Source organism: Galendromus occidentalis, unplaced genomic scaffold (assembly GCF_000255335.2).
Source record: "Galendromus occidentalis unplaced genomic scaffold, Mocc_1.1 scf7180000077231, whole genome shotgun sequence".
NCBI classification, from domain to species: domain Eukaryota; kingdom Metazoa; phylum Arthropoda; class Arachnida; order Mesostigmata; family Phytoseiidae; genus Galendromus; species Galendromus occidentalis.
This window is the reverse complement of record NW_003805219.1, coordinates 247,929-262,773: the sequence shown is the minus strand read 5'-3', so window position 1 is coordinate 262,773 and position 14,845 is coordinate 247,929. Positions and strand designations below refer to the sequence as shown.

The 14,845-nt window shown below is 51.8% G+C and overlaps 1 protein-coding gene across 1 annotated transcript; it reads right to left on the bottom strand.

The window, feature by feature from the left end:
* Positions 1 to 474: 474 nt before the first annotated feature.
* Positions 475 to 2,732, bottom strand: LOC100904364 (proliferation-associated protein 2G4). Its single transcript, XM_003741922.1, has 3 exons — positions 2,221 to 2,732; positions 1,544 to 1,657; positions 475 to 1,427 (listed from the first exon to the last, which is right to left on the bottom strand). Exons 1-3 carry the CDS (start codon positions 2,617 to 2,619, stop codon positions 795 to 797), a joined length of 1,146 nt encoding a protein of 381 aa, XP_003741970.1. The 5' UTR covers positions 2,620 to 2,732; the 3' UTR covers positions 475 to 794.
* Between the last annotated feature and the right edge of the window lie 12,113 nt (positions 2,733 to 14,845).

Genomic DNA, 14,845 nt, shown 5'->3' with positions numbered 1-14,845 from the left:
CGCCAGTGATTCGAAATGATGTCTGTGGAAGACCCGGATGGAACGTGAGCTCTTCTTTTGAACGTGATATTGAAACCCAAAAACCCTATAGCGAGCCAGGAACGCTAACCACTCACTCACTCATGCGATGTATTTTTTCCGAGCGATAGTGCATTCAGAGCAGGTGGAAAATAAATGATGATGGAAAATAAAACCAAATACAATTTGCTGAGGAGTGCGCGCTTGCTGCAGTGATAAGTCAACCTCCGATCTGGCCAAAATCACAAGGAGCAGGTTTTCGTAGAGTTTAAGAGCGAACGTATATTTTCTAATGTCAGCCTCCTCTGCAGGAGTCTATGCTGATTGGTCTTTGAGATCTTCTGCGATGTCAATAAATGAGGAGTTTGATATTGATTGCGAGTCATGCACAACGGTTCTCGGTTTGCTCTAGCGAAAGATCCCGATGGCCCTCCAATGGAACGAGGAACGACGACATATGCTTGTTTTCGCAAAAAATTACCGATTCTCTTTTATTATACACTGAAAACGAGTTGTGTGTGAAGCTACAGGGATCCCTCCGGTTCTACCGGCAAGCGAAGACACTCTCGGAATCTTTGAAGGGTTTTCTCGCTAGGATTTTCCTCGTCCGACGAGCGGGAGATTTGTTCGATCTCTCGTTCCTCTCCCCCGACTACCCTCGACGTTCACCAACCCTTCCGGTAATTATCGGTGACGCACGGTCAGTCGAGCCCGATGCGACGAGCTAGCCTTCGAAAATCCCTTCTGCATGTCGCCTCGATAGATTGGGTCGAGCTTTACTTTTTCGAGTCACCTGCGTCTTCGGGTTTGCTGGCCGGCTTCTTCTTTTTGTTTCCAACGCTGTAGCTCTGCTTCAGAACCTCGAGAACCTCCTTATCTTCGATCTTATGTTCAGTTTGGTACACCGATGGGTCGAAAGGCAAACCAGTGATCTTATGAGATCCGTTGGGCATCAGCAGGAGGGTCGCTTTGAACTGAGCAACGAACTCGCCTTCCTTCTCGTAGAGAACCTGGAAGGGATCCAGAAGCCCGTGCTGGACGCACTCGCCGACGCCCAGACGAGCTCGAGTTTCGTCTTCGAACGAGCGGAGAGTGAAAGGCATGTGCGAGGATTTCTTCTCGACTTCAGAGAAAAATGTTCGAGAAGCCTTCATTTTCAACTGATAGACAACGTGGGTTCGTTTGAAGACGGTGCAACGCGATTCGGTTTCTCGGCCCTTGCCTTCACCGCTCGAGATCAGAACGTCTAACGCGTAAACTTCAAACTCGTCAAAAGTGCATTTTTTGTGCTCCTTTCGTTGAGCTTCGTTCGGGTTCTGGATTATGGACTTTTCCCCGTCAATTTCGTGCTGCTTCAGTTGGTGAGAAAGCATGCCCTCGATCGGAGCGCACTTATAAGCTTCGCAGACCTGAAGGAGAAGGCTCGGATCACATTCGACACGAATTCTTGGGAGAAGACTTCCAATTGGAACTCTGGTTGAAAATCGTGGTTGACAATCGATGGCACGAATCATCCTCCCCTTACCTTTGAAGTTATTTCCGTAACCTTGGAGTTCTGACCCCCAGGTTTCACAAGCCTCAGAGCTGCTTCCATTGATTTGTAGGCAGCGAGAATAACATCGGCTTTTTTCCCCGTAACCTGAAAATAAGGACACGTCAGGATTTGAAACGGATTCGACCCCGTTCGCCGAGAGAAGGTTCACTGGAGCAGTAACAGATTTATCCTACTGACTCATGAATACCCCTCCTTGACCGGCCGATCGCCTTTCGGGAGTCTTTAGGAAGCGGCAAGTCTCGACCGATATGGGTAACGTCAAAGCTGTCGCCGAAGATTTCTGCAGACAGTCTGGAAGGCTTACTCCGGGGCGCGATCGAAAGATCGGATGGCGTGCCGAACTTGCTTTTTTTCCCCCCCATATGGTCGGACTCCCTCGAGTCGCTCTATGGAGGTCGAGAAGTTCTAGCGAAAAATTGAACGATCTTGTCGGGAGCATCGACCCCAACCGGAGGCGTCGATCAATCAGCTACCAGAAACTTGGAAAACGGAGCAATGATTGGAGCACTAAGATTATCGAGTTTCGTACCACGAATCTCCGAAATTCTTCGTTACTTTCCTACTTGTTGAATGTCTGTACCTCGACAATGGGCTCTCGCGAACGAGTCCCACGGGCATGCACCACCAGAGGAACCATATGTTCTTACCTTATTGTCTTTCGATGCTCCGATGACTAGCGTATGCGCAACAACAGCGATGAAACCATCGATGTGAGCCCCCATATCGATTTTGACCACATCTCCATCCTTGAGTACGACAGGGCTCTCACTCTTCAACGGGGAGAAATGGCAAATACAATTGTTGACGCAAATGCACGTCGGGAACGCAATGCCCTTCCGCAATTCTTTGTCTTTCTTGTAAATTCCAGCGGTTTCTTCGAGCAGCATCTTGTCACCGGCCTCGCAGATGTCGAGGACAACAGCTCCTGCCTTACACATTTCGACTACCTTAGCCAAGGTACGATTGACGATCTCGCCGGCGGTCTTGTATTTGGTAACCACCGCGTCGATCCGACAAGTCTGCTCTTCTTCATGCATTTCTGACATGGCTCGCGATTGTCGTCACAATGACAGTACTAGAGAATAAAGCGAGTGCGGACTCGAATCACTACTACCACGTTGTTCGCACACGACGGGGCTTGCGCCAAAAAGAGTCGACCATAGACACAGATCGCGGGAGCCGCTGTTGACCGCGTAGAGCGACATGCGCGGCGTCAACGAGATCTTAAACCTATGCTCGGGGCACGAGAATTCCGGACTCGATCATCCCCATTCCGCCGATTGATCCTCACGAGGCGGATCGATGCCATCGTTCTGGAGCTCGAGAAAGCCCCTGCCAAGCATGTCGCTCGCCGCAGACCCGACACCTGTGTGCGGCGCGATAATACTCGGCACAGGTTGGGAAACAGCGCAATAATTCAAATTCAAAGATTCGCTTGTCAAGAGATCACTGTTCCACGGTGGGATGTCGTGGATCGTGGAGCGTCAGCTGTATGCGCCACACCGCTCGGAATCGATCCTTAGCGATGCAGATCGAATAACAATGCCTCATAGCTCGAGATGTGTAAAAGGAGATGGATTTTCACTGCTCGGTGCGAGTATAGTTCCGTGGACGGCTCTAAGGGGGAAGAGATTCACCGGGGGAGATTTCTACCCCGCAATTTCAGTTTGTAGGGTTCCAAACTCTTCCTCCTCAGTTGAAGCGAGCCGACCGCGAGTTTTTCCCGGGAAGAAGGAATCGAATTCCAGAGAAGACGTACCGGGGGCAGGGGGCGTAAAATCCCTTCTTACTCTTCAGGAGGGCAACTTCCGATTTCTGTCTATGTCGGCAACCAGCTTTCGTGAGTCGCCGAGAATTTCCGGTCGTGACGAATTCAGATTGGAATTTTGGGTGAGAGGACTCTCGCGCTCGAAGCTGTAGCCGTGGTTGATACACTCCTGAAATTCCTTCGGGTCATGAACCATGTCATGAGTGATGACACTCGTAAAGCGTTCCGGAAATACCCCGGAGCCGATGATGCCCTGGATATCCCCGATAATGATAATAATAATTGAAGGACTCCAGGTTATGTTGATGGCAGACTGCCTTCGGAAACATCAAGTGATGTTTTCAATCTTATTCGCCCGGCCAGGGGATAATGGGAGCGGAACCGGAGAACTTTAAGGGAACAGGCTCAATTCGAAAGGGGATATATGAAAGATGAGCGAAAGGAATCGGAAGGGTCTATACGTCCCTGACAAATTTGCTCACACCATCAAGACCACCTCTCTTGATATCTTCTGTCGCAGCTCCATTGACGTGGAAAAACCGCTTCTAAGGTATCGGTCTCCTTCCGTCGTGACCCAGATATGGGTGCGGTGGGTCGCGGCTGGAGTAAATAGGGAAAACTATCCGAGCATGACTTACGAGAATCTTCTGTTTAATCGCCTTTCCCCTCCCTCCCAGAAGAGGCGATTCCACCTAGCGAAGAAACTCATCCCACAGATTGTGAGACGACCTGGCTCGCGCTTCTGAAACAGTCCGAGTCGAGTGAAGACTGAAAGCGCCGGATGGCTCAAGATGAAAGTCACTGGCATCATCGCAGAAATCGAAAGCTCTCCTTGAATACTTCGGCCTGTCATTGGATCGTAGGCACAGGTCAGGATAATCAGCCACGAGAAAGACGGTGTCGACGCTCCAGGGAAGCAAATAAGACCGGGTCGAATCCTTGCCGAGAGTTGACATTTTTGACGAAACTTTGATCCGCGGAGCGATTGTGAGACATCGTATCATCACGAAGGAATTTCTGCTCCTACCGATTGTTACAGCCGGCTAGATAACTCCATGAAATCTCTCGCTCGCAAAAATAAGTCGCCGGTGCTACGCGTGACACCTAGCTGATCAAATCGTGGATGGTCGCGCGTCTGGCATCGGCTGCCTCACTTCGGGGAATCACTCAACACCTGAGTTTTCGCGAGTACGTTTCCGAAGTCCACATGATCGGATAGAGAAGTCTGCTGAGGGAGCAGCAGCATGTGGACGGAGGTTCGAAGCATTTATGTTAAGGACTCATGCCACGTTTCGAAATGTCTGAACTCAAATCACGGTTGAATTTTATTCGTCGTTCAAATCCGCTGCGCCGCCCGAAAGAACCGTTCCCTGAATCTTCGACAGAGCGACTTTCGCGATACGAATGTTACGTAACGATATGACACAAGGCCGTCTACGCGGGCAGATATTCTTCTTGTCGTAGGCGGTGATCGTGAGCTTTCGCCCGGATCGAACGGATCGCTGAATTTAGTACGGCGGCTTGAGAGCAGCGTTTAGCATCGTACGCTATCGTGGTAATTTTAATGAGCAATCACGGGAGATCCGAAAGCGCGATCGCTCCTCCTCAGTTTTACTTGCCTCTCCTCGCGCATTAATTCGCTCCTGGAACAAAGATTAGCTACTTTGGCGTTTCCGGAGCGTTGTGTGCGAGCCTTCGCCCCATTGTCCACAACTCGAAGTCGCACTAGATGCTCTTTCGTGTGGCCATCGCTACGCCGGAAAGCTTTCGTCTGTTCGCTCGTCCGTCTGTCGCTCCAGCTGACTGACTGCCGGACTGACCGGCTGGCCGCTCGGTCAGCTGACTAGCAGGCTGGCCTGGTTCCCGAGGCCCTCGCGACGACGGTACCGTCGTCGAAAACAGCCCCCTCAAGTGACGGTCGTCGTCCCGACTGTGGGTCGTCTTTGTAGCGGTCCCAGCGGCTCCGTGTCGTCTGACTTCAAGCTGTTGTTCAATGGATACATCGTTTGATAATCGTACCGCATTCCGTCTCTCACTCATTTGAGTATCCGCCAGAAGCCAACAAGTACCCATATAGTCCGAGCAGCCGTCGGGCAGGCATTGTCTTCGCGATGCGGTCACTCCTCGTAACAGACACCGTCGGTCGTCGGTGCCGTTACGCGTGGACGCGAAGATGACTCTCACTTTTCACGAGCAACTAATTAGAAAGTTAACGTTGACTCTCGTACGTTTTTCTTCCGGACGGCGCCCTGCACCACGTTAAGTGTGAGCAGCGGCTTCACGTTGCGGCGGCCCGGCGGCGACCACGGTCACAATCTCACCGAGAGCTGCAGGGCGCGCACCCTTCGCTCCGTCGGTCGGTCGGTGGCAGGAGCGAGCGCTTTGCTTGGCCGCATTCACGCGCTCAGGCATTCATGTTTGTGTACGTATGCTCGTTTGGCTGCATAGCCTCTCGCTTCGAGCGGAAAAACCGGGAACAACGAGATTCATTAATTGCCTTCTGACGTCGACACAACGTCGTTTCAGTTCGTACGTTCGTACCAGCGACTCATTTCGTGTAATCGCGAAACTTTTCTTCGTCCTGTCATTCTCGGGAATCAACTGACGACTGACGCATTTGATCTCTCTTTCGCTTTTGGTTCTGCGAAAATTTGCAGCGCTAAAAAAACGCGAGCCAAGCACTTTTAGATAAGGCCAATAAATAGTCTCGAATCGCAAATGACTGCCTGCCATAAAATATTTAGGAAGAGACATATATGCACATCGATCCGGAGCCCTGGTATCTTGAATCATATTCTTCCCTAGGCTGATCCTTCTCCGGTCAAACCATTCGCATGCATAAGGTCCTGTGATGCTGTGGTGAGACGTTTCATAAGAATGTCTCTTGAAGAAGCCCCACCCTAATTTTTCAATAGTTCGAAAGGCACAGCTCGATTCAATACAGAGGATATGAAGATGAGCGTACTTATTTTATATGGGTAAACTCCTGAGCAGATAATAAAATAGGCACCGAGCTATTTCGCTCACTCAGGGAAACACGTGCTCTGGCTCCGAAACTCAGACCTCGACGTCCGCCCCTCAGCGAAACGATGATCTGCCAGTCGACGAATTCTCGGATCGACCGGACAACCCATCCATCAGTCAGCTTGTGCATGAGTGACGAGATCCCCGCAGAAATCAAACTTCGATGTTTGACGCTAGAGACCAACCCTTCTTCTCTCCTGAGTGTACTCACCTGAGGGAAGATTCTTTGACTTTCACTCCGGGTGAGGGCTCTGGGCTCTGAAAAGAAGCTCTGTATGCCTCCTCTGATTGATGGATGACTGCAATCTTTTGAGAATCAGGTGCGCCGAACTTGTCCGAGGTGAGGTGGAGGATTTTTTTCTCTGAGATCTGACGGCCTCGCCAGACCAATCTGTGTGTTCTCTCAGATGTGGACTTCTATCGGCTGTCGGCGTACACATTTGTTGCGACGACTTGCTTTGCCCTTCTTTTGCTATCCCTTGCCTTCGACTTCGACCTCCTTACCACGTGTGCGTTCGTTCTTCGTCGACGATCCAGCAGTCGACCAGCCGGGAAGAAGGAGCATAAGAAAGCGCTGAGCGGACCGCTTGCTGCCCGAAGCCAGCCAGCCAGTCAGTCAGCCAACCAGCTCGCCCGCCCGCCTGCCCGCCGTCTATCCAGCCAGCCGACAGTGAAGTGAAGTGCCGAAGACGTCGATTTGGTTTTTGGGTTAGAGCGAAGACAGTGTGGAATATTCTTGCAACGAGCCTTCGGATTTCTACAACTGTGGATATATTTTGCCGTGGATGAAAATTAAATAAGTGCCGCTGGATACAGCAGTTCGACAAAATGTTAAGCTGAAGAGAGAGTCCCATCACTTCAGGAAGTCTAACAGGTGAGTTTCGCTGATGCTGAAATTAACGGTACTTCGATTGTGCGCGCTATCGGAAAACCCGTCGCTCGGAAATCGATGTTCGTCGATGTTTCTCCCCCCGGAGATGTACGGAAGACATCGGAAATTCGAAGTCCGATTCTGTCTGAGAGGCACTGCTGCGAGGATTCCGCTTTGATGAATGGTCCGAGTTTCGGAACTTGGGCTACTATGTTGTCCCCAATCGGGATCGGGTCGGGAGTGGGGGGAGCGTCCGCAGTCCGGAAGCGATCCCCTGCGAATGCAAGATAAAGTTGCGGGAAGTGTTCTGTATTCTTCGTCGATCGGTGCCAAGCGGCCCCTGTCTGGAAATACATCGAAGTAGACCCATGGCTCATGGTTTCATTGATTCATCATACGGTCCTGCGACACTGTTTCACAGTACCGTATCCCTTTCGTCTGAGGGTTGTAGATCGGTTGTCGACCGCGTAAACTCGGCAAGTCAAAGCCGAGTGACATGGCACGGGTCGACGGCGAGCATTCCGTGCAACCGAACACCAGAAATGTCTAGAAAAGTTTCGAAACTCGGCATCGAAAACACCAACCAAAGAGTCACCGAATAGAACGTCGCCTGATTCCAGTGTGGCATTTTGTTTCTTCTTGCTCAACTCCGCGATCGCTTCGACTCCGCATTCAGCTGGCGAAGAACAGTTAGAAAACCGGCGCGGCGGCGCAGCGGCGAACCGACAACGGTAACGGGAGTTCGGAGTGAGAGGACGTTCCCGTTAGCCGTCGCGCTCGTTAGTGGTCAGCTCCGCGCCACGAATTTGTTGGCTCCCCAACGGTCGACTCATTTCCCGACTGACTGGCCGCATGGGGAAGACGAGAAAAAATATACACCCCCACTGAAAGCAATCAGTTCATGGGAAAACTAAGAAGTCAAAAGAGCACTGATTGGATGGTCCTCGATACGGCAAGTCAGCGAATGTCGAAACGAAACCTCGAGAGAAAAAGGTCGAGGGGGAGGTGTCGCCTATGATCGATGGTCTGGGTAGTGGTCAAAATGGCAATTTGTATCTCTTCCGATCCGATTTCCCGATGACAAAATCGCTGCGGCCTCTTATCTTCCGTCGGAGGGGCATCGACCAGGGGCCTCTTTGACAACACGATACATCGCTGACCTGCTGACGGTCGCTGCCGCCGCCGCCATCGTAGCTCACCGACCACATCAAGACTACATTGCAAAGCTTAACTGCTTCCCATCGCAACGAGAGGAGCCAAGCATTCCGTTCAGAGATGACTGAAATCGCCTCGCGACTCCCGATGCGAGATCCGATGGCCGAACCCGTCTCGGGATTTCCGCTTCCGACCGACGTCGGACACGGGTGAAATCTTCAAAGGGTTGCCAATGAATGAACCCTGGCTGCTGGCTGACAGACGGCTCTTCTCTCTCAGAGCGTCCCACTCCATACGCCGACGGTCGACGATGCTCCCCAACTTAACATACGCTGCGCCGCATCTCGGTGCCGGAGAAAACCGATTGTATTGTTCCCGGAAGTTGTTAGCGGTTTTACTTCATCTCGAAACTTGGCGTCTCGAGCAGGTGCTGCGACTGGAATTCAGAGGATCGATGCTTGTCAATGTCTCTTCCCAACAATCAGAACCGAAGTCGAGCTTCCAGGATCAGATTGCTCTCGCCGACTTGCTGATGACAAGGATCGCGCGATGAGCGAGTCGCATGCGATACAAACTTCGACAGAATAAAGAATTCAGTATGCTGCTACTGCGCCATCGACGCTCGTCGTCGAAACTTCCAAATCCGAGATCCGATTCCGAAAATCCCTGATCTCGGCGTTCTCGCTTCTGTCTCACGCCCTGGTCATTCGCTGATGGTCATTCCTCCCGGAATATTCTCCGCGGAATATAGGATATCTTGGTCTCGTCTGCGACTTCTCTCCTGACACTCCCCGGAATGATTCGATTTCTTCGTTTTACGGGGGAAACGTCAAGCTCAAGCGACCGAGCTGCGTGATTCGAGACAATACTTATCGAAGAGAATAGGAGATCCGTACAGCCACACGTCAGTCTGAAAATTCTTCTGTGGACGGTAACCGAACGTCCGAGCGACGGTTTTCGTCACAACAAGAGATTTGAACCTTGGCTCGCTTTCCACGCCCGCAATTCAAGGCTTGATGCGTGTGAAGGGAGGAGGAGTACGGTGTGTCGTTGCTTCGAGTTGTCGCGTGTGGAAATGGAGAGTGAGTGAGTGTAAAAAGAGTATGAAGAGACTCCGACATGGCTTTGGGCAAGGAACGCGGATTCGAATATCTGGGCCGGAAATGGAAATCCTCCAGAGCGAGAACATTGCGAAAGCCTCTCGATATCACTTCTCCCCGGCAGGTCGGAGAAACGGATGCCGCTTCGGAATCGCTAGCCGCAAGGTGCAAGTCTCGTTTTTTATTGGGGGGAACTTTCATTCTCAAAGCGACGTACTCGGTCTGCCAGCTCCAGAATTCATCGCGAAATGCCCGATAGTCTGCAGATTGCGCAAACCGCAAGCCACAATAATCTGCCGAAAAACAGCCCCCCGAACTGGTTCTCGAACTTTCTAGAGAGTCGTTCCGCGGGCGACTGGTCCGCAAACGGAGACGGAATGGCGCCTCGATAATAATTGGCCGCAGAAAACGCAGGTGATTAGTTTTGTTCACGAATTTCGACTCCGTCTCAGATCGCATCGAGCGAGGAAGTCACATGCATAAGATTGAAATCCGGCGTAGACAGAGCTGTCGAAACGCATTTCGATATCTGGTGGTTGCTGCTGCGGCGGCGCGTGTGCTTGTGATCGCAGTGGTGTCTCGAACCCACGCCGTTGCTGCTGTGCCGAAGAGCCGGTCCGCTGGCCGGCTATGGAACGGCGACGACGACGGTGGAAACCGCCGAAGATGAAAATTCGCCCGCAAAACTCTGACTCGCATACCGACCAAGTCGGTCGCCTGCTATGTGACGCTCGGCTCCGGTTGGCACTGAAAGTCCTTTCGAAGCGATCCGTGAGACAAACCTTCGACGGTGGTCAGCGCCGACGGCTGCGGAATGGTGACGTATGCACCTGTGGGAACACATTTCATCCAGCGGAGAATCCGACCTGAGACCAGGGGAAGCAACCGACGACTGAAAAAATACTCAGTGTGAGCTGTCGGCTAGCCGGTCGGAAGGATCGGACGGCTTGTGCGTCCCCGTACACAGCTCCAAGCTGCCTGACGAACCGAGATCAATGTCGAGCACGCGAGCAATCAAGCCGACCGCACGACACGCACCAAAAAGAGTCATTAGGCACGAAATGAAAATGAACTTCCGTGCTCGACCATCGATACGCGTGCGGTATCTGCGGTCGCCATTGCAAGGGAAGAAGTTTCCGAACATCCCGTCCGGGACCTTTCTTCATTCAACGGAGGGAACCCGCAGGGATGCATCACTGTGTACGTCCCGCAGAACCGGATCCACCGTACGGATATCGCTCGGAGCAGTATCGGATACCCAACTCTCTGTCGGTCGGATATTCCAGCTGATGCCAGCGGAGCATCGATGCTTCCAGGATTTCGTTCAGCGAGAGAAACGCAGTAAAAAATAATTTTCCTTAGCCTCGCTTTAGTTTCGCTCTCTTCAGTCTGTCGTTCGAGACCGCTGTTTGCAGCGATGATCAGAGCTCCGCTCAACAAGTGCGACATCTCACAAGCTCAATTCATTGCGATCGATTCCCGGGTCTTCATGCTCTGGCCCCGTCTGTCTTCCTTCCCGAAGCCGCTACGAGTCATCGACGAACTGATGAGATATTGAATGAGACCGTCGGAGCGTCCAAAATGAGAGAGCGATCGAAGAGTGCTGGTTGAACGCTCCCCTCCCTACTCGGCCGCAGTAATGTGCGTCGCGTTCCCTCCCACTCTATCGGCCTGCTCCCCCTATGCTTTTGAAAATTCCGTCGTCACCGTCCGGGTCCGGCCCGGAACCGAGAGCCTTGACTAGTTAGTTAGCTAGCCGATCGGAACCTCCGAACAACAGGGAAATGGCGGAGAGTGTCCCCCCGCAAGGGGGGAGAGCATTCGAAAGCTTCCGGCCGGTGGACGTCGCACTGCTCCCACGCCCGAGCAACGACTTGAAAGTTTTTTCATAACACCACAGTTGCACCCGAACGTGTTGGGAACCTGAGGCGACTGTCCGACTGAGTAACTGCCAGAGCGAAACCTATGGGGAGGGAACGGTCGAAAACTCGACGGAGCCGGAGCTCGATGAGAGTGGGGTGATACATTCGGCTCCGTCGGCGAACGCCATCAGGGAGACGGTAGACTACAAGAGTAAGCGAGTGGCGTTAGTTGTTGCTATTAGAGGAACTGCGCTGACTCGTCGCTGAAATAAAGCCCGCCGGGAAAGCGTCACCTAGAAAGCCTCTTGTCTTTCTTGTTGTTGTTGTTGAAGTAGCGGCAGCAGCGAATGTTGTCGCCCTAGCTTGTGTTGCTACAGAATCTCTACTCTTCGACTCGGAACTCGCTGGTGAGTTCGGTTGATGGCTCGGCTGGAAGCACTTGGGATGAATCGTGGCCTTCTACGCGTCCCCTGGTCAATTATTGACGTCAATGTGTTCAGATGAAATTGGCTGCGAAGTTCCCCGACTCTAGAGCAAGCTTGATCGCTTCTCTCAGAGTATAATAACAGAGAACCCATTCCATAATTCCCACGGATTGCCATGGCCTCCGTGGCTTCGATGCCACGGACCTTCTTCTCGAATAATTTTCGGAGTTGCGAATATACTTAGTCGTGTCGGCGACGGACTCTGGACGATTCCTGGAAATTTGCTCCTACTCGAGAGAGATGCTGAGCTCAGAAGCGGAGACTTCGAATTCTCCTCCGATTCTTAACTACGGAACGAGCACCGATCGCCGAGCGTGATTCGATCGTCGGATGATACCAACTGAGCTGTATACTATACGCGAAAATCGAATGATCCCGAGCTGACTTTTCAGTGAATCGGTCGCTACCGGCAAAAAATTCCACGTACCGTTATGGCTGCCGTTAGCGTCTGACGCGCGTCAGACCCGCATTTCTAGCCAGCCAGCAAGTGAAGCAAGCCGCGCCAAGGCCGTGGCGGAGACAATGCTTAGCTTCTCAATAGAAACGCTGCTGCCAAGCATCCAGCTCTCCTTGGTACCTTGTGTATCACTCGGAAAGTTTCAACGCTCTTCGCTCACTTTGAAAGTCTAATTGATGGAAAATGTCAGCCGTGTCGAGCCGAGAGGCGAGGTTCGTTGGTATACCAATAGTTGGGTCCAACCCTATACCGCTCGAGAAGAATTCCGTACGATTCGGAGTGATACCATCGAGGGATATTTTAAACCATTGCAATGGCTTGATTGACGATCCCGATGACTTTGTGTTGTTGCTCGCTTGAAAATTCTTTATTGTTGTGAGCGGGTCGCTGTCTTCTGTCCGATGGCGGTGGTAGTGGTCTGCATCGTCATCATCATCACCAGGCGGAAGAGTAGCGTTATCTACGCGAACGAAGGCAAGACAGCCGGGCAAGAAATGTGCGACGACGTCTGCACACGGTGCGGCAATGTGTGGTGAATGTACAGAAACCACATTCACTACTCGGGCAGCACGGGCCGCAGAAGTGGAATACGCTCACTCAGAGAGCGCCTTCAGTGGTCAGAGAGAAGTCGGTCGGAGATAGTATGCTAGCCCTACATTCCTGCATGTCCCTCAGTGGATAGACGCCGGCAAGGACGTCGTTGTTGTCTTGCTGCACAACCGGACGGATATCTTGGGGAACGAAAAAAGGAAAAGTATTCCTCTCCCGGCTGGCCTAGACATCACTTTTCGTCACTTCATCGCTCGAGTAAACAACAACGGAATTCATTGTGCTGATATTCTGGGGTTTTCGCAGAATCCGCTGTTGGTCACACAGGCATCTGTTCGATGTCGTCCGTCACACCAGAAGGACACCCAAATTCCAACTTCCCATCCCGCGAACCCGGAACGATGCTGTATATTCGAGGGTATTCAGGCAGTAGTCCGAGCTCCCTGACCTTCTTGCCGCGGTGTTTTCGTTCAGTATTTCCTTCGCCTGTCATTGTGGGAGCTCCCGGATCCGAGGATTCGATCCTGCAGGACTCGGATGAGACAGTACTGAGCTTCGTCGTCGTGATGTAGTTGGTCACGTGATCAGTGAATGTTCTTTTGGACGCGGCCGCGGGACAAGGAACGATTCTCCGCTCAACGAAGACACAACTGAAACAACAATCTAGACCGACCGAGTGAGATAACGGTTCCGACAGTTTCCGGTAGTCGTTCTTCTCCGCATCGTCGTTGTTCCCCCATGCTCCGGCGTTTCCGACAGGCCTGTGCTTGCAAGCTCGACTTTCGACCAACGTTCAGAGCTTGATCTTGCTAAACCAATCCGCTCTCGAGAACCAGCCCCGGTCTGAAGGAGGGGTCCTGAATAATTTGATGGAGTCCAATTTCGATATCTCGGAACGCAATGCAAACGAATATTCTGCTAACGAGTGGGTGAAAAATATGTATGTGTTCCCTTTCTCGGTATCTATATTGCTCGAGGGACTCCCTCTGGAGATAAACAAGCGGCCGAGATTTTTCGGCGTCTCAGACTGGATAAACGATGATTACCGAATTCGCGGCCGACCGCCCGAAGATGATATCATGTTCCCCATCTAAAGCGACGAACCGATGGGAATGGACAGAATGAAGCGGGAAACATACCATACTGATGCGCAGGCGAGTTTTCTCCGCTTCTCCCAGCTGACCATTTCACCAGTTTTGCATAACGGGGCTCTTAGATGGCTCAACAAAGACCTTGCCACTTCCGTGCCTCTGACCAGCGCGAACTGAAAACAACAAGCTTATTAAGCGTTTCCGCATGGTACGCAAGCGTCAAGGAGTATCATGTGTCGAATCCAATGCCAGACATGTTCCATGTGAAAGGAGACGACCAGCTGATTGCCCACCATGATTTTAGATCGAAGCTCTCGGAGGAGGAAGCTCGGTCTCAGTCGAGAGACGGGTTTCTCGCAATTAAGGGATGAAGGAGCACTGGATTCTCGAGCTTGAACAAATACGCAATCTCGATTGGCACACAAAACATTGTTTCACGGTGAAGCTCCGGATTCGGAGCGGGAATTTTGTTGTTGCCGACACTGGTCCATCGGGAGCCTGTGCTCACAATCAAACAATGACAAAAGTCTTGCAACAGAAAGAAGCCGCCGGCGAGCTTGTGGCTCCGGTTAGAGCGTTTCAACAGCGTTGAGGGAAGAAAAAACATGTTTTTGCTCTTGTTCAGCTTGCATTCAGTCCGTCGTAGGATCTATGCAAAAATTGAGGCGGGTGTAGCTATCGGGCAAGATATGAATCGATGCTCGAAATTCAAGAGGTTCTCCTCTCTTTACATCGTGTGGTAGCCACCACGCTGAAGGCTTCGTCCAACCTGCGTACGGTCGATTGAAGGGACGACGCCCTTCTAATATTTGAACCTTGACTCCTCCCCGAAAACTTGCTCTGACTCGGCAGAAGGACATGCAGACACGCTTACGAATGAAGCCAAGGGTCAGCTTGCCATCCGTCCGAT